We start from the raw sequence: 20,405 nt of genomic DNA, 5'->3' as shown, positions 1-20,405 counted from the left end.
CTTGTCACTATATTTGTAATAGAAGTAGACCTTCGTCTTGATTGGTGGAGAACGGCGGCTGGTTCGAGGATTGACCAATCAGACGACGAGAATTCGCCCATATCCTCGCTATGCACCGTCGGCTTTCTCTCTGTCGCTGGCTGTGCAAGGCTCCATAGGGTCTCCGTTGTAAAATTGCGTTGAATTTCGGCTTTGGTAAGTCGATACTTTGTGAGTCGTGTGTTGAGGTTTTTTAAGCATAAGAAAATATAGAATCTCATCTTTCAGTTTATACCCTTGTTAAGTTTTGTTGATAGCTGAAAGGGTCTTTATTTCGCCTTTGATTCGAGAGGTTTTTCTGTCGGACGGCCGCCATTGCTTTAGTATGGCTGCCATAGTGAAGGCATTGCGTGCCGGGAGGCTGTTTTTGAAGAACGTTAACGTGTTGCCAGGTGGTTGAATGGATGTGATAAGTGTCTCAAATGCGAAAGCGATAATTTTTCTTTTCGTTTTATATTAATTTATGCATATTTAACCTTGTTAAATATCCAATAGATGAGTTTTCCCACGACGCTGTCGGCCGAGCCTAGTGTCTGAGCGATCCCGCGGGCCCCGTCCAATGCCGATCACGGCTGCCGGAGCCGCTGCCAATGCATTCACCGCATTGGATACGAGTAGTTATTTCTGAGGATAAATTTTGCGTGTTTCAGTGAACGGCAAACTCCGAAAATTGCTCATTTTGTAGTATTGACTGTTTCTGAAGAGTATGCGGTGTGTAAAAGCCTAGGCTTTTTTAATGCTGGAAAATGATGCTGAAAGTCTGTGACCAGGTTGACGGATCTATCATGGTTATAGCCAGAAATGTATGGTTTTCTTTCGAGGGCACAATAATGACGGCAAGCCGCAAGGTTCCTAGATCATAGCATCATCAGCATGGTTGCAAAGTTTCCCGTTCGAGGCGGTGTCGCTTTGTCCGTGTGTGGTCCGAGGATGGCGGGAAGCCGGCCGGCCGGTCGGCCGACCGCCTCGGTTCCCAGCTGCCACAAGCCAGCCGCGGGCGGCGGCGGCCGGCTGGTTGGCGCCGCCTGTCAGGTCCCTGCCGGTGCGGCGGCCGACGGGCGGGGAGGGGGTCGCCGCATTCCAAGTCGGCCGGCCGGCGGCCGCTGAGCTGGTACGCCAGAGATGAAATAAAGCGCCTCTCGATAAACCAAGTTTGCCGTGTCGGCGTCACCTGTGATTCAGCGGTGGCCGGTGGTCACTAGCACTTAGCTGTTTTTAGAGAGTTTAGCTTAAGATGGACACTGGGCCCTGGTGCCCTGGTCAATGGTCATGTTCTCCCCTCCCCCAGACAAAATTTGAAGAAATGAAATTGCGGAACGTTGCGTAATTTTCAGGTCGTCTGATTTCATAATTGGATGCGTTTGGCTTAGTGCGCCTTCTTGAAATTTAGGGAAAAAAATCTAGAGCATGTTCGATGACTTCGGAAGCCATTTAGGTAGGTAACACGAACTGTCCCTTTCTCAGGTTTCCTCAAGAGAGACCCGTAGACTACCAGGATGCCTCGTGTTAAAGACGACAAGCCGCGTGGACGCATGTCGTCCTACGCGTACTTCGTGCAGACCTGCCGGGAGGAGCATCGTAAGAAGCACCCTGATGAGGCCATCGCCTTTGCTGCGTTCTCGAAAAAGTGTTCCGACAGGTGGAAGGTAGGTGGACCCTGTTTGTTTCCTTGATTTCGTGAATGTATAGGCGTATCTCCCTATGGGTATTGGGTCAGCATGGTCTGACGATAAGTTTTTGTACGGTGGCATAATGCTGTCAACCCTAACCCTGAGACATAACTGGTTTGGAGTGGCGGGTTCTTACCATTTACAAATATTGTGATGCCACAGTGCCACGGGCACATAAGCGTAGCGGCACAAGCGACACTGGCGTGCTCTTGACGATACCATCGATCGAGCATGCGTTATCAAAATTCAAACGATGCTCCCCATCTCCAGGTGATGAACGATAAGGAGAAGAAACGCTTCGTGGAGATGGCCGACCGTGACAAGGCCCGCTTCGAGTCCGAGATGAAGCACTACGTGCCCCCGCCGGGCGCCAAGACCAAGAGCGGCCGCCGCAAGAAGGACCCCAACGCCCCGAAGCGGTCGCTGTCAGCGTTCTTCTGGTTCTGCAACGACGAGCGTCAGGGTATCCGCGAAGCCAACCCGGGCTTCACGGTGGGCGATATCGCCAAGGAGCTGGGTCGCCGGTGGGGCGAGGTGGACGAGGCTGCCAAGAAGAAGTACGTCGCCATGGCCGAGAAGGACAAGGAGCGCTACAGCAGGGTCAGTACATCACTCGCATCACAGTACATCACATCACTTGCAATGGATCCTCGTTCCTTAATGATGTTTGATGTAATTTCGCAAAAAGTTCGATCACGACGCAGTCTATATAATCGGGTCTCGGCCTTTGAGCGAAGTCACGTATTGTTTTTTAGCTCCGTTTATATTGTCACTCTGAAATTCGTTGTAACCTTGTTGTTCGATTTCAGGAGATGGAGGCGTACAAGAACGGCGTTGCCCTGGCGGCACCAGCCAACGAGTTCGACGATGATGACGACGAAGATGAGGATGATGAGTGAGCCCTGCCCCTCAGACTGACTGATTCGAGAATGTACAAACGCGGCTGTTCGGGCCCGTGTTCTGACGTGTTGTGACCGCGGCTGTCGTGACTTCTAAGAAGACTGGTCCGAGACCGCGTGCTCGTCGCGGTGCTGCTGACGGCGCGTCAGATAGAAATACGCTAAGATGTTGACGACCGCGGTGCGGCCGCTGGTTAAGACAAGAAACCTGCTGTCTCACCTCACGCCCCGCGGGGTATTTATTTTATAGGGAGTGACGCGTTGCTTGCAGGTTGTTGCGCGAGGTCTGAGGAGCTGAGGGGCGCGGGAGGGTGTTGTCTTTGTAGTTTCATCATCGCATCACTTTTCATCAATGGTCGCAAGAGCATCACCAGCCATTGTTCATCAGTTCATTTAAATAAATACAGTTTCTTATAATGCGTTTTAATCGCGGGATGGGATTGCGAAGCGAAAGGCTTATACAAATACAATGCCGCGGCGTGTCGCGGGCATGTATCGACAAGGGATGTCTATGCTGTGTTAGCTCCTTGGATGCGAAAACTGCACGGTCATGTAGGTGCTTCCACTGGAATTGGGGTTTTTCCTTGAAAGTTAGTGGGATGGACGGGGGGGGGGGGGTAACAATTCGGCTTTCGGGATTCCGGGAACTTCTGGATCTATCAACTCAAACTGGCGTCCACTATGCTAGAATACTATGGTGTGATGCCCACTTTCACTGCCCTTAGCATTTTTGCCAGGTACGGACTACGGAGCCAGATTTCATAATAGGAGCGGAGTCGAATTTAGGTGGTTTAGGACAGAAGGGAGAGAGACTGGGTAATACACGGCTACGGGGCTGAGCGGTGCCGGTACTGGTAGGAAAAATGATTCGCGCTTCAAACAGCTAGCAACCAGGGTATATTGAGTGAACTAGCAACTGCGCTTAATTGCTCGTGAACACACTTATTTCACTATGAGGCTGGAATGGCGCAAGACTGACGATGAGTGGCGCACGCGGTTTTTGCAGGGTATATTGAGTGAAGGGTAGGACGAACTTTGGTAGGAATTTCTAGTATAACTACTAGAAAACCTACTATATGTGGTCGGGACTAGCAAAAAGTTAGTTCAATCTAGAATATGGTAGCGCTTATGGTTGGCAGTCGTGACGCGCACGTGACAATCATTTCTTAAATTTCTTAAATAACAGGTTTAAAGGGCCGATTAGTGGGCAGATACATTCAATTAGCTATTAATAATTGATTATGCAAACATTCAAGAATCTACATCATTTAATTCTAGCCAAAATCACGCTGCGCTCCCAGGATTTGAACTCACGACCCTCGGATCTGTAGCCCGATTCGCTACCGACTGCGCTACCGAGGACCGCGAACTGACGATCGGAGAGGCGGATTGCGGGTGCTGGCGTGCAGAGAAATCTTTACCCTGTACGCCGTAGAAGATCGGCTGGGTTTCGTGAAAAATGGTAGAGGAATTGTCGAAAGAAAATTCATCGATCTATCATTTGAGACTAAGAACCATTGATTCCTTTAAAGGTTGACCGAGATATCGCTGGCCGAAAACAGGCCATTTAACATGTAAACCCTATGGGCTGGTAGGAAATGTACGCCGTGGAGCAGCAGTGCTACCAACTAACTTCGGCGGGGGCCGCGGTTTTTGTTGTGGGGGCGGCGGACGCTTCGCGAATTCTCTGGGCGGAAATTTGAGAGTTGGTTGCTGATAATAAATGTTCTAGTTCTCTTCTCAGCGGTAGCAGTACCACGATAGGTGAGCTGTTAACGTAATTCATGTCATTCATGTCCGGGTAGTCCATCAGTCCAAGGCCCTATACATCAGTCTTCTATAATCTAAGTTCAAGTTGGTGCCGTCACCGTGGGATAATCTGAATCCAAATCCAGACCGATGTTGATATTGATATCGAAGCTCAAGCTGTTCTAGTTCTGTCCGTCACGATTCAAACTCTTAAGGTTCGTCGTAATATTTTGAATTTTCCCACCTTCTGTATTGTTAAAATGTGTTCAATATTTTTAGTGGACCAGGAAAGGAATTAACTCTAAATGCTGCTTCTATGAAAATCAATGTGGAGAAAAGGGACTAGGACACCCAGACTGCAAAATGCAGCAAGAGCCTTTAGGGCTATTAATCTGCACCATCTGACACCAACCTCGCTGGAAATCTACACCAATCAAGCTTTAATTTTACCGTAAAATATGCATATTGCACTTTTGACGTGAACCATAACAACTGCAGTGCAGGGTTAAGATCCATTGTTCTCTGGCATATACTAATACCAAGTCTCCCATATATCATTTTGGACAATGATGCTGCACCTGTACAGCAGTTAATCATGGTACCATATTGGGAGTGGCACTGCACTGCTGACTGCTCCACCCGTCCCAAAATCTGCATGATGCTGTGATCAGTCTTTTATCCTTACCATGTCACATGCACAAACCACTCACTGGCTGAATGTGTTCTCATCAAGATGATCTTATTGAGATTGCCATGTTTTGCTGTCTAAGTCTGGGGAAGGATCGCTCATGATGTTACCTTTACTATTGAGTGATGTAACTCTTCATTAAACATTTGATTTGGCAACTTAAGAAATGACACATTTGGTACAACAAGCTGAATCAGACAGATTCCAATCCTATCAACACACCCTTAGTGCCTCCCCTGCCCCTTTAATAATAACTTATTATTTGGTTCCTTGAATTTATGTGAGAAGAATTTGGAATAAGGCTACTAGATCTAGAAGTTTTATTTTGCTAAGATCAATCTAATTATTACAGGGGGCAGGTAAAGTGCCATTAGACTTTTATGTTGGTGTGCCTTTGTGTGTGTGTGTTTTTAACTAGATGCTAGGTATGTTCTGACTATGCTCGGTAAGTTCATCAATATTTCCATTTTCTTCCTAGTTTACAAGCAATGGCATCCAGTGGAGAAGACAAGCCACCATCAGAGTCAATGGATCAGACTCAAGATACTACAAAAAGGTATGTTTAACAGTAAATAAAGGAGGCACATAATATCCCAATGAACCAATAGATATATTTTATTGTTTTTCCTGGCATTGATCAGGTTGTTTGTTATTTTTGCTGGAAATATTTCATGTGTAATGTATATTTCATGCCAACATGTACACTGCAGCAGCTAGCAAGCTTTCCTTTAAGGTTTCAAGTGGTCTCATAAATTGCTGTGAATCTACTCAATAAACTATCAGAGTTGTCCTTTTTTAATCATAGCTGCCCTAACTGCATATGTTGCTTTCTTTTCCTGGTTCTATTCCCTAAAAAGTTGCTGCGCCTCACATGTTTTGCTTCCCTCATCAGCTGGGTAAGCCCACTCCTAACCCATCTGTGTCTCGCATCCCTCAGGCAGCGGACTACGAGCCAGGGCAGCGGCAGCGGCGCGGGCCGGGCGCGATCCACCTCGCCGGCCGGGTTCCTCCTGCCGGGCGTGGCCGCCTCGCCGCCCCGCTTTGTCTCCCTCGAGGAGGTGATGCGAGCCGCCAATGGCGTCAGCAACATGGCGCTGGCGCACGAAATCGCCGTCGATCACGATTTCAAGCTGGAGAAGTACAAGGCACCTGATAACAGGTTAGTTTCTGGTCCCGGAACCGGGTGCGCTGTCCCGTGGGTTTTATCGTAGTTGATATGAATATCGGTGATTTCTACTTCAATGGTGTAATTATGATTAATTTGCAAATAGCTTGCCTAATATGAAAGTAATGAAAACCTCATGAAAGCATTTTGAAATGAACGCAGCAGACTGCAGTCATGGATGAACCTCTCGTGTCGAAAGGGGCGAGCAAATGTGGTGCCGTCGAGCACAGCGCCATCTACACCGTTGACGGGAACGATAATGCCGCACACCGTGACTGCGATGAACGATGAACATTTTCCGACTAGCCTTTCAAACACAGGCAATGACTGTATCAGCCTCTCAACATGTCGTGGATTAACGAGATTGTGTAACGATTTCGTTTCGCAGAGCAGCGAAAGCGTGGTCTTCTACCTGCGTTTTGCCGCATTAAAAATAAAATGTAATGCTATTTGCTGCGGCACCGGAAACACTGATCGTCATCATACGCATGCCGCGTACCTCAGTGCTCAATGTTGTACTTGCTTTCCATGTGCATTATTTCAAATTTTACATTGTTTTCTTACCGTGATGCAAATGAGTAATGCTTATTGCTTATGTGTCGAGGATAGCGCATAAAACATAATTCAGCCTAACAGGTGCTCAGTCTGCGTTCGTTCGTTTTTCAGTTTGTTGGGACGAGTGAAGGAGATGACTCACAAAGCGTTCTGGGAAATCCTGAAGCAGCAGCTCGAGTCTGACCCGCCCGACTTCTCACAGGCGCTCAGTCTGATGACTGAGGTCAAACAGGTCAGTGATAAGTCAGCCGGCAGAGGGAGGTCACACGAGTCAGTCATAGGTCTTTCAGACAGGTCAGCCACTGAGGACTGACAGGTTAGTGCTAGGTCGGCTGGCAGAGGTCAAACAGGTCAGCTGCCAAGGTCAGATAGGTCAGGTCAGAGGTCAACCGCCGAGATCAAACAGGTCAGTTACATGCTGACCGCCAAGGTCAGACAAGTCGGTCGCTGAGGTCAAACAGGTTAGTGAAAGTCTAGTGAACGAGCCCAGAGGTCAGCTTACCGCCGTCCTGGCTATCCCGGTCAATGATGAGTTGCATTTCAACTGCAGAGTCGTGAGTGTGACTGTCGTCTTGTCGAATCCAAACGGATAACACCAGACACGTCAGACCGTCCAGTGTTCAATGGGAGGTGTTGACTAGAAAACTCTGGTGCCGACAACAAAGAAATTGAATAGTGCGGACTCCCGATCTGGACCCCGACCGCCGACGGCCGTCGTCCATTTAATTCTGGCACCCATCGCTATGGCTGATGTGGACTGGGCTCCATGTTAGGTCACTATTTGCCATGTCCTTTATAGCTAGGTGTGATGTTCACTGGCCAGCTGTCTTCGAGGGAGATATTTTCTTTCGTTCCAATACGCAATAGCCCATCCCCGTCCGCGGTCGCCGGTACGGGCCCGGCAGCCGTGCATCCCTCCCCGGTTTGGTGCGCCAGTCCGTGCAAGGCCGCCCGGTTTGTCAGGCGTGTTAACCGTGCGTCAGGCGGGGAGGTGGGCGAACCGGCTGTGTGGAATGTGATGGTGTGGGAGTCGGGCCGGCCCCGATGCAGTTCAGGGAGTGAGCTGCCGGATCTGCTTTTGTAAGGAACGGAGATCAGTGGGGGTATAGCTCAGTGGTAGAGCATTCGACTGCAGATCGAGAGGTCCCCGGTTCAAATCCGGGTGCCCCCTGTTTTCACTCGTCTCGAGCGGCACGAATGGTAACCGATAACGCCGCAGGAATCTGGAGTCTTGTAATCCGCTCAAGAGTCCAGTCACAAGAGTCTTGTAATCCGCGGTTAACTGCGTAATCCATTTACCTGTAGTCATAGTACGTTTGGTAAATGCTAATGTGATAAAGGCAAGTCACAAGCCTCTGTATTGAGAACGAATGGTAACCGATAACGCCGCAGGAATCTGGAGTCTTGTAATCCGCTCAAGAGTCCAGTCACAAGAGTCTTGTAATCCGCGGTTAACTGCGTAATCCATTTACCTGTAGTCATAGTACGTTTGGTAAATGCTAATGTGATAAAGGCAAGTCACAAGCCTCTGTATTCGCTAAACAAAGCAAAATAAGGCGGCAGCATGACGTGAGCTGTTATGCATCTGATGCCGGTCCCACTCACCCTCGATTTCGGTGCCATCAACGCTCGACGCTATGATTTAATCACTAACGTGGCTGCGTTTGCCGTATGTTTTCTTGCAGACGCTGCTGTCGCTGCTGCTTCCCCAGCACACGTCACTGAAGAAGGAGGTGGAGGACAAGCTGGACGAGACGGTCATCAAGCAGCAGGCAGAGGCCGGCACACTCGGTCAGTGCATTATTAGTACATAGTGTGTCTCGGGATTGGGCTCGCCACAGTCAACTGAAGGCTTTCTCGGTATGATGTGTTCATGAAGGACAGTGACGAGATTTGCGGATTGTTTGGTTAGTTGTGGAAGGGGAAAGCGAGTCCAGTTCCGGTCCGGCGCCGCTACTCTCTGAGCGTTAGCAGCGCCACCTTCCGAGGCATTTCCTCATCTGAAAGCTGGATTAGATCCGGTTTACCTTATTTTGATTGCTTTATCGCCCTCAGTTCGATAATATTTTAGCCTCTCGAGTTGTTACACCCTCAACTGACATTTTTCTCCCTTTTTAACCCATGGCGGTTTTCAGTTTTAACCCTCTCCCGCTAATCCTACCCCGCCGTTCACCCGCAGACTTGAGCGAGTCCTCTGGTTTCGTGAGCTGTCCATTATGTCTCGGATCTGCGCGCCGCTAACCTGTACTCCTATCCCCCAGATTTCAGCGAGTACTCTGGCTTCGTGCTGTCCATCATGTCTCGGATCTGCGCGCCGGTGCGGGACGATGCTATTCGAGAGCTGGGCCAGCGCGCTACTGTAGTCGACGTGTTCAGAGGAATCATGGAGGTGAGGCGATACGCTTGAGCGACGCGGCGGTCTGCGCTGGCGTCATCAGTATATTCGCCGTACTTTGCTAATTGATCTTATTCTTCTTTTAAATCGTGTATATTAAAGAGACTGTGGACGAAAAGAATCGTAAACAACTTGAGCACTTATTTCTGCCCTAGAATTGCTGTAATGTTGGTTTGCTAGATCTTCGCAAGGTTGTGAATTGGCTGATTTAGGGTTGTGGACTGTGGTAGTATTGATTGGCTCGAGCCTCGCGAATTTATTGTTGTGAGTAATACGGTGTGTTCCACATGTGGTTACGATTTCCGTTCTCTGACCTTTGATTCTCACTTTGTTCAGACGCTGGAGCTGATGCGGATCGACATGGCCAACTTTGCCATCCAGCAGGTGCGGCCACACATCATCGCCCAGAGCGTCGAGTACGAGAAGAAAAAGTTTGCCGAGTACCTCAGTACCACCAACGGTCAGTGACAACGGGATGTCCGTCTGTCGGTCGTAGTTTTGGGTGGCCCTGGAGGCTGGATTAGTCACAGCTCTTATTCAGTTCTGTATAGGTCAAAGATTCAGTCTTTTTCAGGATGTAGTTGACGGCTGGTCGGTCGGTTACATCTCGGGACCCCTGCAACATCTCGTAACATGTAACATCTCGGGTTTTAGGCTGTTCTCGAGACTAACTGGTATTTATTATTGTTGTCTTTTTGTCTTTTTGTCAAATATCGTCTTCATGCAGCGCCACTATTCTACCAATCCCGTCAGACGTACAGCCCTCTGCAAACTGCGTGGTAGGTATTCCTTTTTCGACAAAAGCGAAAATAATGCGAATACTATGCTATCGGTCATTCGCAAATCGTAACAGGAAGACACGCGAGACTCCGCACCTTAGATTGGCATCATCACCGTATTCATTTTCCTTCTAGTTCGACAACAAAATCCAAAGGTATATATTTGCCCCCAAAACAAACTTTTGCATTTTGTTGCCACACAAGGTGTATACTTTGTTTAGTGATATAACGGGTGGTCAGTATGAAACTGGACAAAGTTTGAATTGTTACTGTGTCGAAAGTTTTCAAGCGAAAGCAACGGAAATCGCGTTACCGTGCCATTATTTTGTTCTAATCACGCTCGGCCTAATGGATCTGCGAAACTGGACCTCTGTCAGCCTCCAGGCGCACGCGCGCTGGCAGCCCCGCTTTTGTCTTTCGCGGCACCTCCGGGTCAATTTGACGGATGGCCTGCTGGATTCTCTGCTTCAATTGTGCGTCTCAGCTGACCTGTCACCTTCCCTTATACACTTTCTGTTCGATGAGCCCCCACAGATCCTCATTGGGCTAAATCTGAGGGGTCCATGGTGGGTTCATGTCACGTGCTATTTCGGGCACCCCAGCCTTCTCAAGAAGTTTCGCGTTCTAGCGCGCGTACTGTGACTGTTGCAAGATCGGAACCTGACAGAACATCATGCTCTGTGTTCTGTGACTCAATAAGTGGTAACAACACGCCATTCAAACACTTTTCATAACACAGTTCGCCCTTTACATTGCCTGCGCTCGGCAAGTTACGGGACGCGTGAGCCCCTTGGACTCATGGCAAGCTAGACGGGCATCTCGGGTGGATGCTTGCTCTCAGGTCGAAAGCGAAGGTGCGATCCACATGTGGAATAGTGTCTCCACCAGCTGAGGTGTAAAATTCGGCAATGGAAGGCATTTGGCTGCCACTGCAGGTGAAGTAAGATTCTTCGTCCATATGCACCTCCATGTTTTTGCTACCCTGCATTGGACCCTGTGACAGACAACGCAGGCGGGTTTTCTGCGTACGAAATTGTGCCTCCGTCACCTTTATCCTATTTGTGTACCTGATTCCTGCTTGTTGACACATTAATTGGTCATATGTTTTGAAGATTCCAAAATTTCTTCCCAGAGATCACAAGGAGAGCCCCAACTGTTCGGTGACGGCGCCGGTTTGTTTCTTCCGGTGCTGAATGAGCATTTTCTTGGTGATCTTGCCGTTTCCACCATGCAAAACATCTGCAAGTCCTCAGAATTTATCGATGATCACATATTCTTAAGATCTGGTTACACCCTGTGGCGTAATGTGACGCATAATGGTAGCATTTTTGTAATTTGTGTTATTTTCACAAACTTGCGCGAACAGGTCCCGGAACGCTTGCTGACTTACCGGCGCAATGTTTTCTTCTAGAAAATAGGAGAAAGTTGAAATCTGAGCTGGTAATATAGAATAACTGGAAGTATTCACCTGCCCAAAATAAGTAAAATCGGTCTATAATTGGAGATGCTATGCTTCATCAAATTTTGTCCAGTTTCATACTGACCACCCGTTACCTAATCGAATGAGTGAAGCATGGCGCATCATTTGCAGTGAGTTCTGACCGACTGATAGCATAGCCTCTGAGTTATTATCGGTTTTGTCGAAAAAAGAATACCTACCACGCAGTCTGCTGAGGGCTGTACCTAGATTGGCAGGAGACACCGGACGGTACGATCAAAAATTCAGAAAAGTACTTTGCAGAAATCCTTGGTATAATTCCTTTATCCATTTATTTATTTCGCATTAGCTCCGTGCCATGGCTTATCCAATCAAATGTCAGATGGAAAGTAGCTGAAGCGTGAAAATCATAGAACACAACGTAAAAAGAAAGTAAATAAAAAACACGATGTCGTGATGATCTTCGTGATGAATGAAAGCCAGAACGGGATACTGGATACGTACTACAATTCGAACATTTAGATTCGAGAGAGTGATACTGCGCCTTCAGACAGACGTTTAGTTTACCTCCTTTTGAAGTCAAACTGTATTCCTTTCTTTCCTAGTATTTGAATTGCAAATTTACTTCCAAATCGTTCTGTAAAATGGATTATCATACGGTGTCGTCGAATTCATAGGCATTTTTTGTGATAACTGCCCACCTGAGGATATTTTAAATCGGGATTGTTTAGTCAATAGACCAATGTTTACGCTGTGGCTATGATATAGGTTATGCAAGAAGGTGACTCACGGTTGGCTGGTGGTGGTTTGATGGCTATGTCCTGATTATGCAGATTGTGGGCTGAACATTCACCATTGTTTTGTGGTGTTGTAACTAAATCGGTATGGAATGACACCCATTTCCTCAGAAACAGATGTCGGATATAAAACCTAAAAACGTCGTCGTGAATCACAAAAGTTTGTCGTGTAAGAATTACGGAACTGGCGCTCCAACCCCACCCCATTACACCATCCGTGATCACCGATTGGTACGAGCGCGGGCTCTGTGATTCACCTGCGGTCTGCCGCGCCACCGGGCGTGGGTCGCGGACGGAACCGGCCGATCACCTCTCCCGTTTTCCTGTCCGGTCGCGGCCATCCCCTCGGGATGACTGGTGGCGAGTCTGGTCGGACTCCGGTCGGGTTTCCCGGCCACAGCTGGTCGGTGGCGCCGCATATCCGTGTTCATCATAGGCGGTACGCAGTAGATGCTGCCGAGATGATGCGTCACCCGTCTCCGATGTCACCCGGTGTTACGGGCCGGGCGGGAGGGGAGGTGGTGTGACCTTCCAGAGGTCAACGCTCCCCTTGGTAGTTGGACTGAGGACGGTTGTTTGAGGTGAATATCATATGTCCGTTTCCAAAATTAACTTGTCCATCTGAAGATATGTCAAGATGTATGTTAGCCTGTCCGTATTGTGATAATTCCATGTTATTTTTTGTGTCGATCGGAAGAGCCTGAAACGGTGCTTTAAACTCACAATGTTTTTTATTATTGATATTTAGCCGACTTTCTGTGTGACCTCTCCCATGCTGATTCCTCGTGACTCTGTTCCCTCTATGACCCCTCCAAACTGACCCTTGCCCCCCCCCCCTCCCCTCAGACGGACTGCTGGTGACCCGCCAGTGGCTGGAGCGGAACGTGGTATATGACGGCGACCCGGCCACGCGTATACGGGACACGGTCAACGCCGCCTACCTCGAGTTTCTCGACTGGGACGACAGCACAGAAGTGCCAGAGGTGAGAACTGAGAATTATCTCACAGAGCCAATGTGACGGAGGTGAGAACACTCCCCGCCCACAGAGTTGTGAAGGTGTCGGAGGTGAGAGCACTCTCCACTCACGGAGTTAACAGAGGCGATGGTTTGCTCACATCTTAGGTGTAATATTGGTTGTCAATCTTCATTCTAACTGTATCGTGGCCTCTAGTGCTTTTACATTCTTGGTTGCCTCTTGGCGTGACATTTAATGCCATTGCAGTGTGCCTTTCCAGCGCCTCGAACTTTTTTGACTAAATATTTACCAAATTTGTATGCATCACTCATATTCAAGAAAAGTGTTTTTGTTTATAATGCAGCTGCCGTCCCTCCGGAAATTCTAGTGACGTCGCGAAAGCATCTGGCGTGATCGAAAGGCTTATTTAGGCGTGGCTATCCCAGCTGTATGTTGTGAAATTAGCAGCTGCAGTGTTGACTTGTTGACCTCACCGCTCTGACGCTACTGCAGCCGCTGCCCTTCGCTGGTCTAACAGGGGCGGATGTGGGGTGTAGGCGGAGACAGATGTTGTTTATGGGCAGTTTCTCTGCCGATACCGAGAAAGGCGTCTTCTGAAGGTGACCTTACGTCCTCGGTGAGATGTGAGAAAGACGGGTTATGTAATATTGATGGCGTCAGTTGGCCAAGGCTAGTTATTGTAGTGTCACTCAGTTGTCCCGGATCTTCAGACCGATGATAGTCTGTTGAAGACCGATGCTCGTGGACAGCTTATCGTCTTTAAGACCGATGAACGTCTGTTCAGTGTTAAGTGTAAAACAGATGCTCGTTTTCTTAGACTGATGATCGCCTGCGAAGGCCGATGATCGTCTGGTTAAGGCTAATGTCGTCCGTTTTCCCAGAAAACAGACGCATCGTGCTGGTATGACAGGCAATCCAGTCATTGACAGGCACAAGGCATGACCGTCGTCTTTACGTCCCCGGACTCGAGAGGTGCGAAAGTTGGTCTGTCAGTGTGACATGTCTACTGCCTTCGTAGAGGCTGGCGGTCCGGTCTGGTCAGCATTTTCTCCGATTCAAACGGCCAACTGCACCTATTGACCAGACGCCTCTGACGTCCCCCGGATCAAGACGACCAAGACCCGGATGATGGCCTGTTAATCTGACCTAGTCTGTCCCCTTCCCTCAGACTCTAGCAATGGACCTTCTCCACCCCTCAGACTCTCGCAATGGACTGGCGCCGCCTAACCGAGCTGCGTCTGGAGGCTCAGTCTGACCCCCTCTCCCCCTCAGACTCTGGCGATGGACTGGCGCCGTCTGACCGAGCTGCGTCTGGAAGCTCAGTCTGACGAGGTCCATCTCTAGGCTCAGTCTGACCCCCTGTCCCCCACTCCTCAGACTCTGGCGATGGACTGGCGCCGTCTGACCGAGCTGCGGCTGGAGGCGCAGCAGATGATGACGGCCGCTGCCGCCCTGCTGCTCACCTACAGCTCCTGCGGACAGCCCCTACAGGCGGTCACAGAGTTCCGCAAGACGCTCAAAGACAAACTGATGGCCATCCTCGCCGACGCCGACTCTCCCGAGTGAGTCGTCCTGCGCTGATCGACGGAGACGTGTCTTTGAAAGGGGTTTTCGGGTAGTAAAAGGGTCTCTCAAGTGGGTTTTAAGCATTTAACTGCCTTTTTGGAAGTTTGATGCCGTGTTTTGACTTGATGAATGACTCGTAGTTTTGAAATGAAATGTTCTAATTTCTCTGACGTACCATGCTTACGGGATCACTGAAGACCGTATCCCTCCCGGTGTCTCTCTGCAGGAAGCTGGCTGAACTGCTGCCAAACGTGGCCGCGCAGTGTGTGCCAGAGGTGCGGGCCGGTCTGCAGACGCAGGGCCTTCCAGCGGCGACGGATGAACAGCTTAAACAGATGGCCGACATGATCGAGCAGCTGCGGGACCCCGGTCACGGACTGCGGGCACTGATCAGTGAGTTATAAACGGGGAGAATAGGTACCTAGCCATGGCGGACTGCTGGGTCTGTTCAGTGTAGCATCGGAGCGAATAGCCACGGGCTGCGGGCGCTCTTCATCGAGTTATAAACGGGGAGAATAGTGAGGGACTACGGGCGCTCATCAGTGAGCGATAACTTAAAGAATATCGGCGGACTGCGGCGGGCTCTGATCAGTGCGTAATGTCTGGAAAAATAGCCACGGTCCTGATCAATGCGTATTATCGGGTAGAATAGCCACGAACTACTGGGTCTGATCAGTGAATAACAACGGGTAGAATAGCCACAGACTGGGGCTCTGATTAGTGGGCAATAGCAGGGACAGTGGTACGGGCTGTCTGCCTTCGTAACTGGCCATCATATTCTAGTGACATCAACGCTGGGAGGACGCTAGGCAGGAACTGTGTGGTCCGTCATCACACACATAAATGTACGATCCATAGATATCACCACATGACAGGGCTGTTTAGCTGAGATCCTCTGTCTTCCTGACCTCCAGCCTTAGCATCCAGCTGCCACCGTATGTGGAGATTCACGTTCAAACCACTACGAGAAGCGGAGGTCTGTTTGATATTACAGAAAGTCGTTCATGTAGGCACAGCATCTATTCCATTTGGTGGGTCTCGAGTCATTCCCATTGAAAATGAACCATTTAATGGCAGTAGTCTGTAGTATCGGCACGCGGCGCAAAGCCCTGGTTTCCGGCCGCTTTCGTTGACTTTTTATGAGGTATATTTGGTGTATAAAGATAAATAGAAGTAGCGACGTGGAATTCCACGACATACTGGGTTTAAAAAATTGAAGTTTCTCGAATCACTTGTGATTCAGTAGCAATGTTGAAATATTCAGTCATGTTTCACAAGTCTGCAAGTCCGGGAGATTAACTTCTTTGTCACGGGTTATTTATAATGGCAGTAGATGTTGGTGTGTGACGGTATTTATATTTTATTTTTGCCCTCTGTGGGCGGTCTGCTTTGTGGCGGTGGACAGTATACGGCTTCGGGCATCCCGATTCATGCGGTGACAAGAAAAATATGCGTTCATTGTAAGTAGAATCGCTATGGCCGGGAAAGGTGTGGATTGTTTGTTTGTTGGGGGGTTAGGGGCGCGCCAACTGCGAGGTCATTTTGCGCCCAGGAAAGGTGTGGATTACCTTTAAGATATTTCTCACTTCAGTGCCTTTGTATAATGAGTGCATGAGTGCATTTCGGCCCTTGGTTTATTTCTAACACGTTCGTTTTCAAAGCTAGTTAATCAAACATCACGTGAGTTAGTTGCCAGGAAAACTTCTTGTGGATTCTGATCTGTCGGTAAAAAAATCCATGAGAAATGAAAAGGAGCACATGAGCCCCATAACTTGACAAGATTGCCTCAGAGGATGGCGAAGATCAAAACCTTGCGGAAGCTCACCACATTTCAGACAGCACCCGTACAATTCGAATACCCGTACAGTATTCCCTCTGCTGACCTCATGATCTCGTGATCTCATGTCTGAATTACGTTTCGAATAGTGGCGTCTTTACCAAACCAGAGTGTTGAGTGTTTCGATGGATGAGACATACATATCAGTTTCTGTGATGATCTGATCAGAATCCCGCAGTGATGAGTGTTGGGGGCGTCTGTTCCGAGCTGTGGTCGGTCGGTGGTCGTTTGGGGTGGTGCGGTGGTCGGGACTGACTCAGTGTTCCGTGATGACTTTGCCGGATGCCGTCACCACGCAATCTGGTGGTGGTTAGGATAGGACAGGGTGGGGTGGGATGGGCGGCAGGTCGGGCTCGTGAGTCATAGGTCAGTGCTCGGGGAGTACATACTGATCTGACCGGCGAACGAAGAAGGAGACGAGTTGTATCAGTCTTTTTCGATACGTTCCGGTCATTTCATGGTGTTTTGATCATTATTGCTACGCTTCTTCTAAGTTCTTGCGTTAGGTAGCGACTTTCGCACTGTGCGAGTAGTGTTCAGACCTGATTAGTCACAATAAACGTATACTTTCCCTTGGCGCAAGCTTTTCGAAACTTAGACATGACTTAGATAGATAAAGAGGCGCCTTACAAGATATTTTGCGCTCGATCACGTTGGCCATAACATTGTTAAGCATATACAAATACAGATTGAAGAACTAACGCACAGGGAAGCTAAATTATCCATCTGTTTTGACACTTCTGTTTAGCATCTATGATCTAACGTTGAAGAACGACCGAAGAGCTTCGAATACAGTTCCGATACCGCCTTCGTGGATCCGCCAAACGGCCAAAGGGGGATATTCGTGTCTTCACATGCATTGCATGCTTGCTGCACCCCGTGCTGGCATTTCCCGCTTCGCTCTGTTACTTAATTAGCATGCTGCCGATGATCGATTCTTTCCTTGTAGCTATGCTAATCGGCTGCGTTATTCAGGTCATAGACTTAACAATCGGCTGAGTCTAAGGAGTTCGGTAGCGGCTGCAAGTGGTCTGTATTCAGCTGAGGAAATTGTCGCCCCTTGGCGTAGGCTGGATACTGGGAACCTCATCGATGACAATTAGACATTCTAACATTAGACATCATAATGTGGACAAAAGGTTAGTAGGTTGTGGGCGCCAGCTGTGGTTAGGATTTAGATCAGAACATGCACATCATACTCACTCCGTAATAGGACCATTGTCACAACACATGTGTAGAACCGAATGAGCACTGAATAAGGGTATCAATAAACTTAATTGGCTAGCAGAGCAGTTTCAGGTGGGATACCATCTAACTGATTCCATAACATGTCCCTTATTCACCAATGCCCCGACCAGTGCTGGAAATGAGGCCGCTTTCTGGTCCCGGCGTTTTATTCTCCGGGTGGGTTAGCCCCGTCTAGCGCTTAGCCTTTCGGGACCCTCTCAGAGTCGCGGTTATTTTTGCCGCTCGGCCCATTCGAGATACAAAGTTGATTGTCACACGAAGTTTATTTGGGACCTCTGAATATACGACTTCGAAATAAATCGATTCTACAAAACCTTCTTCTTTCAGCTATATGCATACATTTAACAGTAACTCCACACTAGGCTGGTTTGGCTGGCCCTAAATAAGCTTCGTGTGACTATTAACTTTGCATCTCGACTGCGGCGAGCGGCGAAAACAGCCACGAGACTGAGTGGGTCCCGAAAGGCTAAACGCTGGACGGGATTAACCCGCCCGGAGAATAAAACGCCGGGACCAGAAAGCGGCCTCATTTCCAGCACTGGCCCCGACTCCCTTAGTCATCGCTGGTTTCCGCCGACATCTCTGTGGCCTGTGTGTGGCGTGCGAGTGGTTTGCGTTTTCACGTGATTATCGGCTCGCTACTGTCGGCTAGTGATGGCTCACTCTTCCGGTGCCTCACCGACACATGGCTCGGTCAGCTGTCCAACTGGAGGGGGGGGGGGGTGAAGGGGGACAGTCTGGAAAGCCCCAGTGTCACGTCGTTAGCCGAGTCTTCCATCATCTCCGCTCCCCGCTAAATCCGCCGACCCCCGTGCCGCTCCCCTGCCTCCTCAGTGCTGCATCCCTGCCCCTGGGCTGCTCCGCGGTACCCCAGCTGCGCGCCCCTGCACCCCGCCGCTCCCCGCCACCGGTCACCGAACCTCTGCCCGCGCTCCCTACCTTCCAAATGTGTCCACTGTCCACCACCGCGCACCGCGCTGACCTGTACCGGTTTGTACCAGATGAGGCCGGCCGAACCCTCCGAACACTGACAGCTGCCGGTATTTGCGACAAATTGGCGTCCGGTGGCACCCCTCCGTACAATCGTTACCTTTGAAGTTGTCAATTCGTATCGTTTTTCGACGTGATTTTAGTGACGTGATGTTATTACTGCAACCATCCCTAAGAAATACTGATCGGCAATCCCAATATTTTGCTTTTCACTTGACCGAGATTAGTGCAAAATGCAAAGCTCTGGTTAAGACTGAAGTGTCTGACGGCGTGTCACCTTCTCACCCCGGCAGGACGGCGTGTTCGCGAGTTCCTGTCGACCATCATCGGCTCCACCACGGCCACCCCGATGAAGGTGCCTCCCGGTCTCTCGTCCACCTCTGCTGAGCTGGCTCGTGTCGGCGGGCAGCTGCTGCGTATCGTCTCACACAACCGAGCGGTGTTCGGTGCCCACTATACGGAGATCCTGGAGGGAGCCATGCCTCGGCTGGACGCCAACCGAGCCGCCGGGGAGGCGGTGGGGGAGGCGACGCTGCCTCCGCAGCCGGGACCCGCTAACTGAAGGGGTCTCGATGTGTGTGTGTGTGGGGGGGGGGGGGGGTATGAGGCCGCTGGTAGTACAGGGTGTCCGAAAATTGATTGCGCACTCTTCTAGTCCACTTTACAAGGAAAGAAAACATGCATGGGTCATGGTTTATTTACCGATATACGCTCTACCCAATCGCACACACTCCCTCATACGGTCGGGCATGCCACACATCAGGTTATACAGTGTCTCTGCACTAATGCTGAGCCACGCTCTCTGGAGGTTCCTGATATGCGCCTGCTCGGTGGTAGCCGGCTCCATCATGTCGAGCTCGCTCTGTACGATAGCCGCAAGTTCTCGATGGGAGACGGGTCAGTGCTGTTGCCCAGCCATACACCCTTGTCCCAAAACCCTGGGAGGTTGTCCCAGCACCACCGTTGAGTGCTGGCGTCGTGATGAGCTGAAGCACCATCTTGCTGGAAGATCGCCTCGGACATCTTCGGGAGCAGCTCGACCTGTGTTGGCGCCCCCGTCTGCCTCTTCTGCTTATTGCGGACGCTGCAGACTTCTTCAGAACTCCTTCACGTAGTACTGGGCCGTCACGGTCTGACCGCAGGGGACGAAGTGGATCTCCGACAGGCCCTAATGACTCATCATGGCTCAGACCATGAGTTTCAGCGGCTGCTTCACCATGTCGATGGCAGGCACTTCAGCACTGTTGTGCGCCCAGACGCGCTCGTTCTGGCGATTCAGCGGGTGCATGAGCTCGAACACACTCATTGCCAAGGCCATACATAGCTCATTGCTGAACAAGACGCGCCGCCAGTCCTGAATAGTCCAGTTCTTCTGCTCCCGGGCAAATACCAGACGCTTCCGCTTCTGGGCTTCGGCCAGTTTTGGCTGCCGGCGCAGATTGAGCGGTTTGAGACCCAGGCACTTGACCATGTAGTTGTGAATAGTGGTCTTCGACACCGCTTGACCCTTTTCAGTCAGCTTTATGGCCAGTTTCCGCGTCGATTGGCGTCTTTTCAGCACGGCCTAAGCGAGCACGATTTTGGCCACTCTGCTCAGCACAGTTTTTCTCCCA

The 20,405-nt window shown here is 49.8% G+C and overlaps 2 protein-coding genes and 1 non-coding gene across 4 annotated transcripts; all 3 read left to right on the top strand.

Annotated features, from left to right (window-relative positions):
- Nucleotides 1-50: 50 nt before the first annotated feature.
- Nucleotides 51-3,022, top strand: LOC122363289 (high mobility group protein DSP1-like). The gene is made up of 4 exons (XM_043332375.1): nt 51-195; nt 1,504-1,685; nt 1,980-2,309; nt 2,519-3,022. Exons 2-4 carry the CDS (start codon nt 1,536-1,538, stop codon nt 2,606-2,608), a joined length of 570 nt encoding a protein of 189 aa, XP_043188310.1. The 5' UTR covers nt 51-195; nt 1,504-1,535; the 3' UTR covers nt 2,609-3,022.
- A 1,254-nt stretch (nt 3,023-4,276) lies between these two features.
- Nucleotides 4,277-19,377, top strand: LOC122363274 (T-complex protein 11-like protein 1). 2 transcript variants are annotated; one of them, XM_043332337.1, is made up of 11 exons: nt 4,277-4,372; nt 5,524-5,601; nt 5,983-6,204; nt 6,877-6,997; nt 8,451-8,556; nt 9,027-9,154; nt 9,497-9,620; nt 13,021-13,157; nt 14,529-14,713; nt 14,944-15,110; nt 19,086-19,377. In XM_043332337.1, the coding sequence occupies exons 2-11, from the start codon at nt 5,534-5,536 to the stop codon at nt 19,352-19,354; spliced, it is 1,527 nt and encodes a 508-aa protein (XP_043188272.1). In that variant the 5' UTR covers nt 4,277-4,372; nt 5,524-5,533; the 3' UTR covers nt 19,355-19,377. The 2 variants fall into 2 exon arrangements, with proteins under 2 accessions (XP_043188272.1, XP_043188273.1); XM_043332338.1 differs by lacking the exon at nt 4,277-4,372 and adding an exon at nt 4,436-4,572.
- Nucleotides 7,865-7,936, top strand: Trnac-gca. Its single transcript has one exon. It is a non-coding gene; the product is annotated as a tRNA-Cys (tRNA).
- Nucleotides 19,378-20,405: the final 1,028 nt, after the last annotated feature.

Source organism: Amphibalanus amphitrite, unplaced genomic scaffold, assembly GCF_019059575.1.
Source record: "Amphibalanus amphitrite isolate SeventyFive unplaced genomic scaffold, NRLGWU_Aamphi_draft 000613F_arrow, whole genome shotgun sequence".
NCBI lineage: Eukaryota > Metazoa > Arthropoda > Thecostraca > Balanomorpha > Balanidae > Amphibalanus > Amphibalanus amphitrite.
Note: the sequence above shows the minus strand (reverse complement) of the source record. Positions and strands in the feature narration are given on the sequence as shown.

Coding starts and splice junctions, on each gene's coding strand:
- LOC122363289 (XM_043332375.1), top strand. CDS start 1,536: ATGCCTCGTGTTAAAGACGACAAGCCGCGTGGACGCATGTCGTCCTAC. Junction 1,686..1,979: donor AGTGTTCCGACAGGTGGAAG/GTAGGTGGACCC, acceptor CCCCATCTCCAG/GTGATGAACGATAAGGAGAA. Junction 2,310..2,518: donor ACAAGGAGCGCTACAGCAGG/GTCAGTACATCA, acceptor GTTCGATTTCAG/GAGATGGAGGCGTACAAGAA.
- LOC122363274 (XM_043332337.1), top strand. CDS start 5,534: ATGGCATCCAGTGGAGAAGACAAGCCACCATCAGAGTCAATGGATCAG. Junction 5,602..5,982: donor ACTCAAGATACTACAAAAAG/GTATGTTTAACA, acceptor CGCATCCCTCAG/GCAGCGGACTACGAGCCAGG. Junction 6,205..6,876: donor TACAAGGCACCTGATAACAG/GTTAGTTTCTGG, acceptor TTCGTTTTTCAG/TTTGTTGGGACGAGTGAAGG.